This window comes from Anabrus simplex, chromosome 6 (genome assembly GCF_040414725.1).
Source record: "Anabrus simplex isolate iqAnaSimp1 chromosome 6, ASM4041472v1, whole genome shotgun sequence".
Lineage (NCBI taxonomy): Eukaryota > Metazoa > Arthropoda > Insecta > Orthoptera > Tettigoniidae > Anabrus > Anabrus simplex.
The window spans coordinates 304,570,194-304,588,631 of record NC_090270.1 but is presented as its reverse complement, the minus strand read 5'-3'; the positions used below and the strand labels follow the sequence as shown (position 1 = coordinate 304,588,631).

Here is an 18,438-nt window from a genome sequence, read left to right as displayed (position 1 = left end):
TTTACTATCCAAATCTTGTGTTGACTGCGATAAATCTTTTTTGCAGTTTGCTTTAAATCGCACTGAGACAGATAGGTCTTATGGCAATAATTGGGAAGGAAAGGGCTAGGAGTGGGAAGGAAGCGTCCGTGGCCTTAGTGAAGATACAGCCCCAGCATTTGCTTGGTGTGAAAATGGGAAACCATGGAAAACCATCTTCAGGGCTGCCGACAGTGGGGTTTGAATCCACTGTCTCCTAAATACTGGTTACTGCCCTCACTTAAGCGACTGCAGCTATCAAGCTCAGTGCAATAAATCAGACCTCCTACCAACTTTCTTCCCACTTGCATATACATCTATACTAATTTGCTATGAATGGAAACCAGATTGCCTCCTGCCTTCTCCAGCGTGTTTTCATTTTCAGTGTACAAGTGACGTAAGAAACATGCTTACTCTTCTCGAGAAGTTTATGAGATGTGGCTCCTCTGCAAGGCGTGCACTCCTGTTTCTCATCCCTACCATTAGGGATGATACAAAAAATTTCCATGCTCATGTTAATCTCTGCATATTTGTGTCCTGTGTTAGTAAATATTTGACAAATGCAGATTCTGTGTTTTATTTTACTATTCTGATATGGTTTGTCAAGTGTAGAATTTTTTGTATTTACAAGTTTTAAATACCAGTTATGTTATACTTTAGTCTTCAATGAACATCAGGTACTTGAAAAATTGAAAACTAACTTAGATCAGATTACCAGGACTCACTTACTCCAACCGCATCAAAAATTGACTGTAATAAATCAGTTTAAATTGGCCCTACACTGATATACCCCTTCCAGACTGTTTCGGTTGAGAACATTCCCAAATCAAGTCTGTTAAAAGCCGACAACATGATCAGAAGCGCACTTAAAGAAATTCTAAAACTTCCGAGTGACACACCGACAAGTATGATCTATTCAAGCCACAAATATAAAGGGTTAGCACTAATGCGTGCTACTTGGGAAGTGTACCTTCAACAGCTGAACATCAATCGTAAGCTAGAAGCTGTGAACGATTCGCACGTAAATGCTGTTCGAAATTTCACAGCAATAAAAACTCTCTGCCTATCTGAACTTCAACTCAATGAAGAGACATCAACGAAATCTGTTAGACAACTGCGCGATATACTTAGAACATGCGAATTTGAAGCTTGGTGTGCATATCCACAAAAAGGAAGAGGTGTTGAGTTATTTGCTCAAGTTCCTGCTGCTAATTCTTGGGTTACCAGAAGAGATGGTTTAACTTGTTCGGAATGGAGGGAGATGTTGAAGATGACCGCGATGGTTGCACCACTACATACTCTGCCGGGACGTTCTACCAGCACAGGCCACTGCAGACACTGCAGTGAGTATGAAACCTTACCACATGTGCTGGGGAGTTGCCCTCAAGGAGAACTGCTTAGGATCAAACGCCGTAACATCATCAGAAAGCTGATTGCTAATGCTCTTCGTCTCAAAAATCTAGAAGTGTACGAAGAAGTCCACTGCCTCGCCGAAGGAGGCAGCACTCGCAGGATTGATATTATAGCGATTGACAGACGGAGGAACGAAGCAGAAATTATTGATCCTACGGTACGCTTTGAATCTTCAGCCTCTCAGCCGACTGACGTAGACAATGAGAAAAAGGATATCTATAATCCAACCATCCCTTTCTTTCTTGAGTCGTATAACCTTAAAAAAATTACAGTGACTGGACTTTTCTTTGGCGCGAGGGGAACAATTCCCAAATCTTTCGTCGCATGGCGACAAAAATATAAACTAGAGAGAAGCCTACAGGATGAGATAGTCGTCTCACTCATCAAATGCTCCGTTTTGATTCTTCGTCACCATTTATATGGAGTTCATGCCATTTAACATGGTTAATTGTAACCTATCATTTTTTAAACATTAATCTTTTTATCTTCCCTCAAAATTGTTATTGTGTATTATTCTGTGTCTTATGGCAAATCTAGGGTGTCCTGGATCAGACTAAATAAATAAATAATTTTAAGAGGTCTTGTGTTTGTTATGAATTAAGTGATATGTACGCAAGAGGCAAAAGATCCACATGGGTCGACGCCCCGAACAAATAGCATTTAAGAAAGATGTGCACATGTGCTTGTAGGACCATGTTGTGTGTATTCTCAGTGTTTTGGATAAGAATTTTGATATTAAAAGCATATTTTCTGGCTTTATTGTTATTATTTCTTATAAAATTTTCTTCTAAACTATGTTTGAGAGGTATAATTATAGGATTGTATACAAACTTTCATCAGAGCTTTAATAAATTTAGTTTTATTTTCCAGTACACATAGACAACATCTGAATGCACTCCATATAACTGTTGGTTATTTTCAGTCATGTATTCTGACCCATAAGTCAAATTCAAAATATTTAGAACATAAACAAATTTAAGAATTTTTAAATAATGTCTATATTTATCAGAGTGTGGGAATATTTGACTGATAATAACCAAGAAGTAGCTAATACGATTAGTATTGATTTCATATTTTAAGCACAGAGAAATACATCACAGCTTACTCAAAACCAGATGACAAAAAGCCTTTTGTGAGTCATATAGAATAAACAACATGGCATATTTTTCTCTGAAAGTAGATTCTATTACAATGTAAACACTCATTGATTTAATTGGATACATAAGAATGCAGTTCTGGTGAAAGTCAACAGATTAAAAGTTTGTTCTTCCCATAATCCTATAAAGATGCAGTGTGCAAAATACAGAAATAACTGAACCAGATTCTAACCTCTGCAGTCATATATAGAATAAACTAAACAACTGGAAATATACATAATTATAGTTGTCCAATGTGGTATCTTTCTGATATATTTCTGTGACAAACACTTCAATCATGAAATGTTTGCTTGTGCCAGATGAAAGCCATGGTAATTTTATGAACAACAGCAAATACTGTTGAGATACCATATTAGACCTATATAATTTTATAAATTCTAGAAGAGATTGGGCGTACATTCTGTACACATTAATTACCTAATTAATTATCCTATATTAGACCATATCTGTTACTGTCATCAGAATGCAAGTTAATGCCCACACTCTGATAAATATAGACATTATTTGAAAATTCTTAAATTTATTTATGCTCTAAATATTTTGAATTTGACTTATGAGTCAGCATAATAGTTGTTTTCTATGCATTTGCTGGTAATTCATTAGGCTCCCACTGGAGTTCAACATATTTTCCTGTTCTTGCTGATTCTTCCATCGCTGATGCAATCTTACTGGCAGCAAGTGTCTCGCGACCAAGGATTGATATTTTCTCTTTTCCTGTTTAAACAAGCAAGAATTAATTCAAAACAGTCTATAAAATTATTATTGAAAATACAGGCTCTTTGGTATAAGTCTATTAGTTCTAATAATGGGACGTTTGTGATCCACATTTATTTGTGCACACTATTTTTGGTAAAGGAGTTAGTCACTCCTTGCCTCACAGGCAAACGAGTTAGTCACTCCTTGCCTCATAGGCAAAGATCATTACATGATTGTATAAATTTCTATGTCCAGTGTAGTGATAATGAGGTAGGGAGAGGGTGAAACCCAGTGTTGATATAGAGCAACACCTCTTGAATGACACCTTGGGTTGCCATCCAGTGGATGAGTCGCAATCATCATCAGCATAGAGGTTTAGAATAAAACCCAGGTCTACTGATTAGGTATTGTATATAGTACAAGCATTTTGATTTTCTCTGGCAAGAATATCTTAAAGTAGAACATGCACAAAAAGCAGTTACCCTATTCAATGCCAGAAATGTATTAATTAAGATTATTTATTCTGATAATCGTAGTGTAACTTCATCAAAACAATTTGGCACTCGAAAGAGAAAGCAAAGCCTGCTGGCGGACCTATCTCATATTGATCAACAGCTATTATACTAGTGGAATGCAGAAGAGGGGTCGGAAGTGAAGGGAAGGTGCTGCTCCGTGCAACAAACTTGACTGGGAAGTAAGCTCAGTAGCTTAAAACAAATCTGTTCCTTGTCAGTACATATTCTTACCGTTTGTGCGCCAAGTGAATTATGCCGCTGAAAATCCTAAACTGACGTTTACAACAAGAGGACAAACACGAGACATTGTCTTAATGTTCACAGTTTTATGAGTGAGGAAGCTGAGGAGAGTAAGAATAAAAAGCAAGAACAGTATAGAAGATACTTGTCAAAAGTACAAGAAAGAAAAGCAGATGGAAAATAAGTATTGTAGAGGTTGATCAAGAGAATTTTAACCGAGCAAGTTGGCTGTGCGGTTAGCGTTGCGCAGCTGTGAGCTTGCATTCAGCAGATACTGAGTTCGAATCCCACAAATGACAGTCCTGAAAATGGTTTTCTATGGTTTCCCGGATGAAAGTGATAGTGAAATGTCTGGAATTGAACCCTTAGATGATTAGTGACTTCACAGTGATTGCTTTTTAAGTGAAGATTTAAAATGCTTTACTATTTGTTTAGCTAATTAATTGATTAATGACTTATTAATACAGTAATACTAAAATATATCGTTAGATACGTAGGTCGAGTCATAAGTCATGGTAACTATTTTTTCTCGCGACAGGAGACAACACGGAAAATCTAAAATATGCATTTGGAAACGTACGGTATGTACTTGCGTATGATATCACTAGATGGTGTATGTAAACAACAGTGTGGGTCTAAGCGTGCCCCCAAGTTCAGTGTGTGAGTGAGAGCGTCACAAAATGGGAGTCAACAAGCAACGATCGTATATTAAAATAGCAGTTCTCCATGGCAGAAATGGATGCCAATGCCATGCAGAGCTGCGGGAAGTATTAGGTGCGCATGCCATGCCCTATAGAACAGTGATGAGATGGATGGAGACATTCAAACGGGGTAGAGTATCAACTGCCAATTTGCCTCGCCCAGGCCGTCCAGTGTCCGTGGACAAAGATGTTTATTACAGTTCCTTTCTGTTGTACCAACTGTGCTGTGCAGTGTGAACCAAACGTCCATATCTTTTGGGCAACGCCATAATCCTACACGATAACGCGACAGCTCACACAGCAGCCATCGTTCAGCATTGCTTACAATAAAGACAATAAGTTGGGATATAGTACCATGTCTGAAGTACTTGTTTGATTATTGTTTGCATGAAGGAACTTTACCAAATGAATGAAGAGTTGCTATAATATCCCCGTGTGTAAAGGAAAAGGTGATAGACATAAAGCTGAAAATTACAGGCCAGTCAGTTTAACATGCATTGTATGTAAGCTTTGGGAAAGCATTCTTTCTGATTATATAAGACATGTTTGCAAAATTAATAACTGGTTTGATAGAAGGCAGTTTGGGTTTAGGAAAGGTTATTCCACAGAAGCCCAACTTGCAGGATTCCAGCAAGATATAGCAGATATCCTGGATTCAGGAGGTCAATTGGACTGTATTGTGATTGACTTGTCTAAGGCATTTGATAGGGTAGATCATGGGAGACTACTGGCAAAAATGAGTGCAATTGGACTTGACAAAAGAGTGACTGAATGGGTGGCTCTGTTTCTAGAAAATAAAACTCGGAGAATTAGAGTAGGTGAAGCTTTATCTATCCCTGTAAAAATTAAGAGGGGAATTCCTCAAGGCAGCATTATCGGACCTTTATGTTTTCTTATATATATCAATGATATGTGTAAAGAAGTGGAATCAGAGATAAGACTGTTCGCAGATGATGTTATTCTGTACAGAGTAATAAGTTACAAGATTGTGAGCAACTGCAAAATGACCTCGATAATGTTGTGAGATGGACAGTAAGCAATGGTATGATGATAAATGGGGATAAAAGTCAGGTTGTGTGTTTCACAAATAGGAAAAGTCCTCTCAGTTTTAATTACTGTGTTGATGGAGTGAAAGTTCCTTTTGGGGATCATTGTAAATACCTAGGTATTAATATAAGGAAAGATCTTCATTGGGGTAATCACATAAATATGATTGTAAATAAAGGGTACAGATCTCTGCACATGGTTATGAGAGTATTTATGGGTTGTAGTAAGGATGTAAAGGAAAGAGCATATTTGTCTTTGGTGAGACCCCAACTAGAGTATGGTTCCAGTGTATGGGACCCTCACCAGGATTACTTGATTCAGGAACTGGAAAAAATCCAAAGAAAAGCAGCTCGATTTGTTCTGGGCAATTTCTGACAAAAGATTAGCATTAAAAAAATGTTGCAAAGTTTGGGCTGGGAAGACTTGGGAGAAAGGAGACGAGCTGCTCGACTTTGTGGTATGTTACACGTAACTAATCTCATGATTAGGCCCGTATTGAAATTTGCTATAAATGCTTACAATATTGTAAGCATTTATAAGTGGTATGTTCCGAGCTGTCAGTGGAGAGATGGCATGGGACATCAGTAGACGAATAAGTTTGGATGGTGTCTTTAAAAGTAGGGAAGATCACAATCTATATATATATAAAATAAAGAGTTTTGTCTGTACATTGCTCAGAATTTGAAAAGAATGGTATTTCTGTATTGGCCATGTCCACAGTAACAAGGAAATGCAATTTTTACTTTTCCGTAATTTCTGTATGTATGTATGTATGTATGTATGTATGTATGTACACGCATCACTAGAAAACGGCCGAAGAGAATTTAATAAAAATCGGTATGCAAAGTCGTGGAATAAGTCGCTACAATCTAGGCCATAAATAATTTTATTCAGGCTGATGGAAATGGTAGTTTAGGGGAAGGCCTAAAATTTAATTTTCAAATATTTATGTTATTAGTGGTTCTATCTTAATGAAAATAAGTATGCAAAGTTGGGAAATAAGTCGCTACAATATATGCTATAAATAATTTTGTTCACGCTGAGTGAAATGGTAGTTTAGGGGAAGGCCAAACATTTAATTCTTAATTCTTCTTAATTGTTTGTGGCAGTGTTCTTCGTCTCTTATAATGCCTCTCAACTCCGATAGATGGGATTACTGCTGCGTATCGAGTATAATAGCCTGACTGATTACTGGCGGAAAATAGCCGGGGAGTTAGACAACTTTCTTCTTTAGCATGCCATTCCTCTGGTTCATACATTTTCTGATACAGCTGGTACGTAACACACCGGTTCATCATAGTATTCCAGCTGTTCGATCCCCACTCTGACGCGCTATTTTGAATGAGCAGTGTGCATACTTACGGCAGAGGCTCACTTTAGTAGTAGTAGTAGTAGTAGTAGTAGTAGTAGTAGTATGGCCTGGTCTAGAATAACAATTTAGGCCTATTTCAAATTATAGCACCACAATTCACTAAATGACTCAAAATTCAACCCTGAAAAGGGCCGTTTCTTAAGCTTCTTCCTCTTGACGTTTTTAAAATTCTACATTCATTTTATTCCAAATTAGCAGTGAAGAGTGTGTTTCTCCTCTGGCTTGGAGGAGAAATTTTCCTGCAAGTCAGATAGATTTTTCCACGGCCTGTGTATTAAATTGATATTTACCGACTCATCGTGTAGTCCTAGGAAACAGATTAGTAAAAGGGCATGGTTTTTGCCCTGGGAGTCTCCATTATTCGACCTCTTCTCCGCCGAAAAGAAGACTAAGGCCGGTATTCATAGTCGCAATAAGTAAGACTTACGTTCAAGTCGAACTTAAATCTCGACTTTATTCCAGATTCCGGCACAAATAAGTCCTACTTAATAGTGATATACTTCATAAAGTCTAACTTCATGAAGCTGGACTTATTGGAATTCATAGTCATTTAAGTGTTACTTATGTGATGAAATAAGTTGAACTTCGTCAAGTCAAGCAGACCCTTGACTTATTTCACATCTTAACCTATAAAATGGATGAAGATTTTGAGGAAGTGTTAGACGAAATCCGTGCTCCAAAGCGATACTTGCAAAATGTTATGGACCCATTTGAATTTTACAGTGAAGTGGAACTCAAAAGGAGGTTTCTGTGATGGCATTTCATATTTGCCCATACTTCCCGCAATTTTTAGCATCTCGCTATAATAAATTATAACGAAATTAGTGCTAGTTATAATAATACTTATACAATCTTCGCTTCTGAAATAGTATTTTTACCATTATAAGAACATTACTTACATTTTCTACAGTGTGTATTGAGGAATTGAATTCTTCAGCAATACTTAACCAAGCATCTTCCTTTTGCTTAGAAGATACCGCGCTCGTTTTCTTATTCTCTACTAGCAAATGAACCCGTGCTTCGCTACAGTATTCTACATTGTATACAGATTTCTACGTGAATTGCTGTACACGCGCTGAGTGAGATTTTATCGAAGAAACGCCACGGGAGGACCCCATACTTTCTTTCCCGTGTAACGTACGAGTTGTGGAGTTGTGATAACGGCAGGCCCCCTTGTCTACTGCCGGTCACAATCGATTTGGGGAGTTTTCGTTACAATGACAGGCCCCCTTTCGTACTTCCGGACACATTACAGATGAGGAGCTTTCATTACAATGGCAGGCACCTTCCCTACTGTCAATCAGTATTGAGTTATACTGTTATCATTATAATGACAGGCCCCACTTTCTAATGCCAGTCAGCTTACTGTCAGTCACACTCGAGTTGGTGAGTTTCAGTTACAATACCTGGCCACTTTGCCTAAAGCCAGTCACATTTTAATGGGTAAAACTGTTTATAATGGCGGGCATCCTTGTCTACTGCCAGACACAATCGGGTAGGGGAGATTTAACAAAATTGCATGTTCCCTTGCCTTCTGCTAGTCAAACTGAGAAGGGAATTATTCATTAAAATGGTAGGCCCTCCTTACTAATGCAGTTACACAAGAGTTGGAGAAGGACCCCATTCATTTTTTTACAAGTTGCTTTACGTCGCACCGACACACATAGGCCTTACGGCGACTATGGGATAGGAAAGGGCTAGGAGTGGAAAGGAAGCGGCCGTGGCCTTAATTGAGGTACAGCCCCAGCATTTGCCTGGTGTGGAAATGGGAAACCACGGAAAACCATCTACAGGGCTGCCGACAGTGGAGTTCGAGCCCACTATCTCCCGAATACTGAATACTGGCCGCACTTAATAATAATAATAATAATAATAATAATAATAATAATAATGTTATTTGCTTTACGTCCCACTAACTACTTTTACGGTCTTCGGAGACGCCGAGGTGCCACAATTTAGTCCCGCAGGGGTTCTTTTACGTGCCAGTAAATCTACCAACACGAGGCTGTCGTATTTGAACACCTTCAAATACCACCGGACTGAGCCAGGATTGAACCTCCCAAATTGGGGTTAGAAGGCCAGCGCCTTAACAGTCTGAGCCACTCAGCCCGGCAGGCCGCACTTAAGCGACTGAAGCTGTCGAGCTCGGTGGATTCCATTCTTGCTGCCAGTCAAAGTAGATGGGGGGAGAATTTATAACAACAGGAGACGCCTTCCTGCTGACAGTCACTATCAATTTGTAAAGTATTAATAATAATGACACACATTTTCTAGATCGCTCCAAACCGACTTTTCTAGATTTACTGCTCCTAAACAGTTCATCATATCGACAAACGGTTTAAGCCGTCAGACGCCAGTTTTGTAGTTCTACATGTTTGGCCTTCAAACATTTTCTCGTATCTCCCATATTTATGGGTTCAATTGAGTTAGAAAATTTGAATGGGGTGAAATTTGGGTGTATTTTTAAAACTTTATATTATTTTTCGCATACTGACGTGGAAGCTAGAATCATGAAATTTGGCTCGCAATATGGCCAGCATTGGTCGTGTCAGTGTGCGTGCCAAATTCGGTGACACTCTCTTTCCTATAAGTGTGTCAAACTATGACATATACGTGTAAAAATCACAAAATGTACGTACAGTCTAGAAATACAGCCACGTCTAACGTATAAGGTAAAGAAATACGACAAAAAATCGGGAGTAAAAAGTGAAAAATTTAAAATTCTTGGAATTTTTCCGCTGCTTACAGGCTAAAAGCTATAACTTCGCCAAATTTCAATCTTCTAGTTCGTCTGGCAGATTGTGTCGCCAGCTTGATTTGGGGGGAAGGGGGATAAAAATGAGGAATTTCCTGAATGTTTTTAAGCCCGCTAAACCTATAGGTTATCGCTTTGGGTAAATATATATGAGTGCATTCTTATGCTGAGCCCAAAATTTCAAGCCTCCCCAACCCCCAGCGTGTCCTCGGAGGGAATTTTGAGAATTTTCGATTTTTCTAGTTAGTTGTAAGTTTCTGAGATGCATGGAACTACATCATTAATTCACGTCTATTCACATTTGTGTACCTTTATATATATTTATAGACCGACTTGCTTATATTAGATGGATAGATAGATGATTTGAGAATGGTTCAATAAAATATCCTTGAAAGCCTAGTTTTCAACGGAAGTAAAATGCTTGCGACTGCATTTCATATCCATTTAAGAAAAAGTAACTACAATTTTAGTCGCAGAGGAACAGGTAAAAGAACAAATAAATAAACAAATAAACTTGGAATAAGGAGCGCAGCGTAGATCTAGTTGGCCGTGTCTGAAGGATGACTCGCATATTCAACTGTTGTGATGATGGCTGTACTATTTCTCGAACTATAAAGTTCAACTCAATTGTGCAGAGCGTCTGCATAATAAGTGACGCTTTATCAAGTCCAGCTTAATAAAGTAGAACTTGACCAACGACTATGAATACGAGAAACGTTTAAGTCGACTTCACGAATAAGTACAGCTTTGTTAAGTCGTTCTTATTAGAGAAATAAGTCGCTGACTATGAATACCGGCCTAAGTGTGTTCATGGATCACGGCTGTCTGCGGCTTGGTCATTCCAGCTCTGGAACTTTGGACTGTAATATCAGGAGCTTAGACCTGTTCGTTAAAAGTGAGAAAATGTGTGGTTTGTTATTTGATCGCGTATTTCATATGAAAGCATTGCTTTTAACTGCGCCATTCCTACTGACGTCATTGTAATGTTTGTTCATTTCAGTTGGGAAAACCAGTAAGACACTCTTTCTGAGGATGTAGAAAGGCAGGTGGAGAGTGAATGTCTACCATTAAAATGAAAGCTTCGCAACCTGATTGTGACTGATGGTATGCAAGCGGTGTGCATTACAGTGAAAATTCCCTAACTCAGTCTTCATATGAGAAAATGTGTTTGGTGATAACGCTGTCGCGTTTCTAGGGTAACCTTAGGAACTTTGCAATTTAATACATTCTGGCTCACAACGTGTACACTACCTAACCTAGAATTATGTTTAAAGCAGTCTTCTCGGTACAGGCCATGAAGGCCCTGGGAGGGGTGGAAGGTAAAGGTTTCCACTATCAGTAACCTCGACACTTGATGAGGTAGAGTGGTTAGCTCTACGTCCGGCTGCCTTTTCCCCCAGGAATTAACCTGGTACTCATTTTTGGTTTAGGCTGAGTGAATCTCAGGGCCATATGCACCTCCGGAAGTGGAAATCTCATTTCTTAAGTTTTACGACTTCCTGGCGGGGATTCGAACCCATGTCCCTCCGGGCGAACCGAGCACGACTTTACCGTCTTGGCCAGGCAGCCCCTAGAATTCTGTATACAATGTAGAATTCCGTAGCGAAGCACAGGTACATCAGCTACTATGAAGATAAAGTTGGAATTCAAGAGAACAAATTGGGGCAATTATTCGTTTATAGGAAGGGGAGTTAGGGATTGGAATAACTTACCAAGGGAGATGTTCAATAAATTTCCAATTTCTTTGCAATCATTTAAGAAAAGGCTAGGAAAACAACGGATAGGGGATCTGCCACCTGGGCGACTGCCCTAAATGCAGATCAGTAGTGATTGATTGATTGATTGATTGACTTATAGGATGTTCTTCCAACCCGCCTTCTGAGCCCATGTGACTATGATCTAATCCCCAAAGTCAAGAAGCCATTACATGGACAACAGTTTGCTAACAAAGAGTACATTGTAACGACGTTTCGGAGAGAGGTGTCACACGTTAGAGATACACATGCAGCGAGTGGTATTCAGCGCCTGCCCCATTGCTGGCAACGCACAGTGGAAACCTTGGGTGATTATTTCGAAGGTCTGTAACCAGTGGAGACCTGTTCTCTGTACGTAGTCTTGTGTATTTGCTGTCTGTACCATATTAAAACAATGTTTACCAGTGTCCTGTGTTCTGTCACTTTCCTACGAGAATCTCCTGAAGTCAGAATTCGTCTTGAGGCACTATGCATAAGTACATGCCCTATATTTCCAAATGCTCATCTTAGATTTTCAGTGTTGTCTCCTGTTCGCTAGAAAAAAAATAGTTGCCATGACTTATGACTCGACCCTCGTATTTACGGTATTGTTCTTTTATAATATGTTTAATCAGTGTCCATTTATATTCTACTAGCAAGATACCTGTGCTTCGCTACGGTATTATACTGAAATTTATACTTGAATGCTTAACATTTTATATATAATCTGCCAAAATTCGCGATCTGGCTCGTTTTCTGAGAGATTACAACAATAGCTCCAAGTATTCCGCCCGGTCAGTTGGGTCCCTAAATCTTTGTCATCTTTTCTTATAAGCATTTTTATTATGGATCAAATCCTTGAGGAGATCTGGCTGGTGTCATCTTGGGTGCTTTGGCTGTATTGAACCCGCGGCTGGACTGCATTCATAGTCATTACCCGTCCGGGATTAGTTTCCAGCGCGGTTCGCACATTTTGACCATGGTCCAGAACATTATTATTATTATTATTATTAGGGTGAGTGATATCAGTTGTATTTAGATTATTATTAGGCCTATTATTATTATTATTATTATTATTATTATTATTATTATTATTATTATTATTATTATTATTATTATTATTATGTTCTTGATCCCGCAGCAAGATCCAAGACCGCTACTTCGCAGTAAATTACATATGCTGCCATTGTCATTGCTGACAATGTGACCAACACCATTGTCACACGTAGGCAAGTGCACGGGATCGATACGAATGATATATTTCCGTGCATTATTGACCTTACTATAGAGGTGAACAATTGCACGGTCAATGTCAGTCCTATAGTTTATTTCAAATGTGTATACATTTTTATTTATATGCCAGGAGAATCTACTGTAATTTAACTTTAAGTTCTCCAAAGGGAAAGATGGCTCTTGGAAACGAACCCAGGAAAGATAAAAAATGATCAGTTTATGAGCAGAATCAAGTAGTACATTATGAACAGTAAAATCATTTGGTCTCAACTCATTTTTCACCCCTCCCCCCCACCCCCAAAAGATGACTCTTTTCTTTATGTTTAAAGCAGATTCCATATACCAATGTTCATGTCTGTTACCTTCAGTTTTGAGATATAAGTATCCCCATAAAAGAATTCACTTATCACGACTCTTAACATCTTCAGTTTTTGAGATATGTGACTTCATAAAAGGAATTCAACTCCTTTTCACCCCTGCCCCCCAAGGTGATTTCCCCCAAAAAAACACATTTTTTAAGGAGATCCAAATACCAATTTTCACGTCTGTAACAACTTCAGTTTTTATTAGATGTAAGTATCCTCATACAATTAATTCAATTAATTTTTCAATTCTTTAACCCCCCCCCCCCCCCCGTTTTGATTGGATTTTCCGAAATCAAAGAAATTTGTGTTTCTTTACTTTTAAAGCAGATTCCAAATACCAATTTTCACCTCTATAAAGTCTTTCGTTTTTGAGATAATAGTATCTTCATACAAATAATCCAACTAATTTTTCAATTCTCCCCCCTTAACACGTTCAGTACCTGCTTCTGAGCGGGACACTTGAATGCCTGGACCAGCCATTTTCATGCCCGGCCCTCTTGACGTGCATCACTTAATAAAATTTACAATTACTCCTAAACTATGAATGTTAGAAAAATGATACTTCGTGCTTACCTCTAGTAAATATTTAGGGTGTGATATCTGGTGTCACGGGTTTCAAAATACATCTAATTTTATACAGCCTATCTGTATTTTCGGCATAATGATTACTGTCACTGAAGTGAAGAAATGAAAGAATATGAAGGAAGCGTATTCGGAACATTGTTTTAGAAAATATCGGAGTATAAAAAACAGGGTCTTCGGTCCAGTATATTTTTATATCAGGATTTTGGACTAATCGGTTTCCACGATTGCATGATCGAATTCTTTGTGAAAGGCCGGGGCGCCGCACTTATCACTTGACTCGCGTATAGATTGGTCTGCTCACACACATACTGATAAAATTCGTCATTCATGAAAATACTCACGTAACTCAAAATATCCTGCTTATTTTCTGTTTGAACATTTATAACTGAATTCTCTGTAAATAGTGGAACAGGTGGACAATAACTAGGATGATATGTATCAGGCACTTCACCTTCCTCTACAGGCCTATCGGATTCGGGAATCAGAATTTCCTCGTCACTCTCACTTTCACTATCTGAGTCTATTTGAAGAATAAGTTCATCACCAGAATAATCATTGTGAACAATATCTAATAATTTATCTTCCGTAAGAAACTTTGTTTTATAAGCCATTATACTACACTCGGTAAGAACGACACGCACTGCATTGAAATCTCAAGTACCGACTTGACGCGCGAGGAAGTGCTGAGATATTCCCGCTAAAACAGCTAAGATAACATGAGCCCACTCAATGCTAGGGTTATCTCAAAAAGGTAAACCAACTTCCTGCCACAACCAGTAACGCTGACTAAGGTGTAAGACTGCATAGATGACGAATATAAACAGCATTGCTTCGCGCAGAACATGAAACGTCTTACGCCGTCCGCGGCCCGCAGCATAGGAGCAAGCTTAAACGTCTTACGCCGTCCACGGTCCGCAATGAGTTAAGTGGATTTTTGAAAACAAAAAATACGTATTTCTTTATTTTTAAAGGAAATTCCAAATTTCACGTCTGTTACATCTTCAGTTTTTGCGATATCGGTATAAAAGAATTCAACCCCATTTTCATTCACTTATACCTCCACCCCAGTTGTTTTCTCCAAAAACAAAAAATACATGTTTCTTTATTTTTAATAGAGATAAAAAAATACCATTTTTCATTTCTGTAATGTGTTAAGTTTTTGAGATATACTGTAGACATGCTCATTTTAAAATTTTACCCCCTTTTTAGTTCCCCTTAAGTGGAGTTTCCCAAAACAAATCACCTTTGTTTCTTTACTTTTACAGGAGATTCCAAATACCAATTTTTGTGTCTGTAACATTTTACGTTTCTTAGATATTTTCTTTGATATACTGTCACTCCTGTTTAACCCCCATTAATTGGATTTTCTAAAAAAAAAAAAAATTACAGTAGAGGTCATCTATAGCAAGTACTGCATAACGAGAACCCCGTTATAACGATAATTTTGTCCGTCCCTGCAAAATTCCTATATTAAACTGTGTATTATCCTTCGGTTACAGCGAGAACCCTATCACTGACGCATTCGTTATTACAAGCGATTATGCACGCTCAATTTTTTCCGTTGCCGATATTTATGCACCCAGTCATTATACTGCAAGCGATCGATCATCTTCGGTACCGCATCGTTTTCTTGCTATGCCCACCAGCGAGCTCTCTCGTCGACATTCGAAGGCAATGTCGGAGTCGATTAGTAATACCCGTCGACTGCTCTTCTGCAAGGAAAATGAAAGAGGAGAACACGTTTTCGTAATAAATGCGTAAATAACATGTCCGATAGCCGTTGTTAACTCGTTAAAGATAAACACTGAATAAACGATCGCTTAATTTTAATGCTAAATACCTCAATTAAGCAAGAATGAGATAGGCCTACACCTCAAGATATGGCAGGGCAGAGTGCGCCATTGATTACGAGGTTCGTTTATATTTTCTCGTGCCCGTTAAATTACGGAAAGGCTATTATCATGTAAGTTTATAATTTCTCTACTTCCGCTTGAAGTATGTTTTCATCATACATATAGTATAGATAAGTTAGGAGATGTGACGCTATTTGAATAACAAAACTGAAACGTTTACAACAAAATGTGATCGATCATCTTCGGTACAGTATAGTTTTCGCGTTATGTGCATTTGCGAGCTCTCTAGTCAACATTCGAAGGCGATATTGGAGTCGATTAGTAATACAGGTATGGCAGGGTACTATCACTGATTTCAGAGGAAAGTTTATATTTTCTCGCGTCTAGTTAAAATTCGGAAAGCTATTTCCATGTCAATTTTTAGCAAGGAGGTTATCATTTCTCTATTCAAATAGGTTTCCATGATACATATAGCCTACGGTTAGGCAGACACTCACTCTCCACCTGCCTGTTTACATCCTCGGAAAGACTGTCTTAGTGGTTTTTCCAACTGAAATGAACGTAGATCATTACAATGACGTCAGTAGGAATGGCGCGAGTAAAAGCAATGCTTTCATATGAAATACTTAATCAAATGATAAACCACACATTTTCTCACTTTTAACGAACAGTACTACGCTGCCGATCTAACAGTCCAAAATTCCAGAGCTGGAATGACCAAACCGCAGATAGCTGTGATCCGTGAACACTCTTAGTCTTTTTTCGGGAGGGGTCGAACAGTGACTTGGAGGGCTCTTTTCAGGGTTGAATTTTGAGTTATTTAGTGAATTGTGGTGCTATAATTTGGAATAGGCCTATCAGGGTTGAATTTTGAGTTATTTAGTGAGTTGTGGTGCTATAATTTGGAATAGGCCTAAATTGTTATTCTAGACCAGGTCATACTACTACTACTACTATTGAGTAGGCCTTCACATTTAGTTTTTTTCCGACTCTGAAATACCACTGTTAACATAGTCGGTACGGTAAAAGTGAATAAAAGATAAATGATCGGAAATTGTATCCTCTATAACTTTTGTTATGTAGTACTTTTCGATAGGACCAATAACATAGGTCTTTAAAAATTAAATTTTAGGCGCCTTCCTTTAAACTACAATTTCATCATACATATAGTGTAGATAAGTTAGGATATGTGACGCTATTTGAATAACAAAACTGGAGTATGAATAAAATTGTTTATAACTTAGAGTTCTTATTCCTCGACTCTATATACCGATTTTCATTAAATTCTGTTAACCCTTTTTCTCGTGGCTCGGCGTTGATATGGATTTAGCAACAAAAATACAAATTCATGAATATCTGCGTTATCATAGCCGGCATGGTACCGTAACAATGTATGACATAAATGATCGGAAATTTAATTCTATATAACTTTAGTTATGTAGTATTTATCGATAGGACCACTAATAATATAAATATTTGAGAATTAAATTTTAGGCCTTCCGCTAAACTAACCATTTCACTCAGCGTGAATAAAATGATTTATAGCCTAGATTGTAGTGGCTCATCCCCCGACTTCAATACCGATTTTCATTAAATTCTCTTCAGCCGTTTTCTCATGATGCGTGTACATTCATACATACAGACAGAAATTACGGAAAAGTAAAGAGTGCATTTCTTTGTGACTGTGGACATGACCGATACAGAAATACCATTCTTTTCAAAGTCTGAGTAATGTACAGACAAGACTCTTATTTTATGATATGGTAGCCTGTATCTGGATTAGGAACATCATTGTGTGAAATTGACTAGCATGATGCATATTTTTCTTGTGATAGCTAGAGCCTTGCGGGGATATACAAAATGACATCCGCACTTCCTTCATCTGCATCCGCGAATGGTCATCAGCAGATATTATAAATATTTACCTACAGTATATTTATTACACCCAAGATATTGAAATGGATAGATCTGTGAACATGATACAATAGGCCTGACACCTGGCACCAGAACCCCTACAGGCACAGGTTTATGAGGAATTTTCTCTTGCAACAACTACTGACATATTGACCTTTGTTCCTTTCTTCCACTAATTGCAGGCAGGAGCCAGTTAGGCTAGGTCAGATTTAGAGCTTTATGGTCCCAAGGCTCGATATATAACAATTCTCCCATACCAGTGTCAAGGGTCGCCTAATCACAAGCAAAAGTAAGAGTATACCTGAGTGAAATTCAGTAAACATCATTATTTAGAAATTATCAGCTAAATTATCCACACTGCCATACAGTTTGTATCTGTCAATACACTAACTTCACGGATATCTGCATCCGTGCAGGGCTCTAGTGATAGCCTAGTCATGGATATGGAAAAGGTTGTGGAATCCCTTGTTAATGAAGACAAAATTAAAATCTGTCAGAAAGTGGACAGGCGTGGCTCCAGAGTTTATGTATCTAAAAATTAGTCTGGAGTTAGTATGGAAGGTTCTAAATGCTATTTTAATCTTATGTTTTTTAAAAACTTTTTGGAAATATTATTGTTATTGATAGTGAATGTGGAGTTTAAAACTTAGAATGCTAATCTTGCAGATCGATTTATGTTGGACAAACAGGCTGCAGTTTTGCAATAAGGTATGCTAAACATTGCAATGCTCTTAAACATAATTCCTATTCACCTATGAATTAGCATCATAAAGAATCTAGTCGTGAATACATGACAATTGATCAGATCTGAAGATCTTATGTTACGAACAAAGAAGCTCCT

The 18,438-nt window shown here is 38.1% G+C and overlaps 1 protein-coding gene across 1 annotated transcript in view; it reads right to left on the bottom strand.

Annotated features, from left to right (window-relative positions):
• Positions 1-2,274: 2,274 nt before the first annotated feature.
• Positions 2,275-18,438, bottom strand: part of LOC136876505 (uncharacterized oxidoreductase YrbE) — a 67,549-nt gene continuing 51,385 nt past the window's right edge. The window contains exon 8 of the mRNA XM_067150517.2: positions 2,275-3,302. Within this exon, the coding sequence (XP_067006618.2) occupies positions 3,166-3,302 (137 nt within the window). The 3' untranslated portion in view covers positions 2,275-3,165. The remainder of the gene's footprint in view (positions 3,303-18,438) is intronic.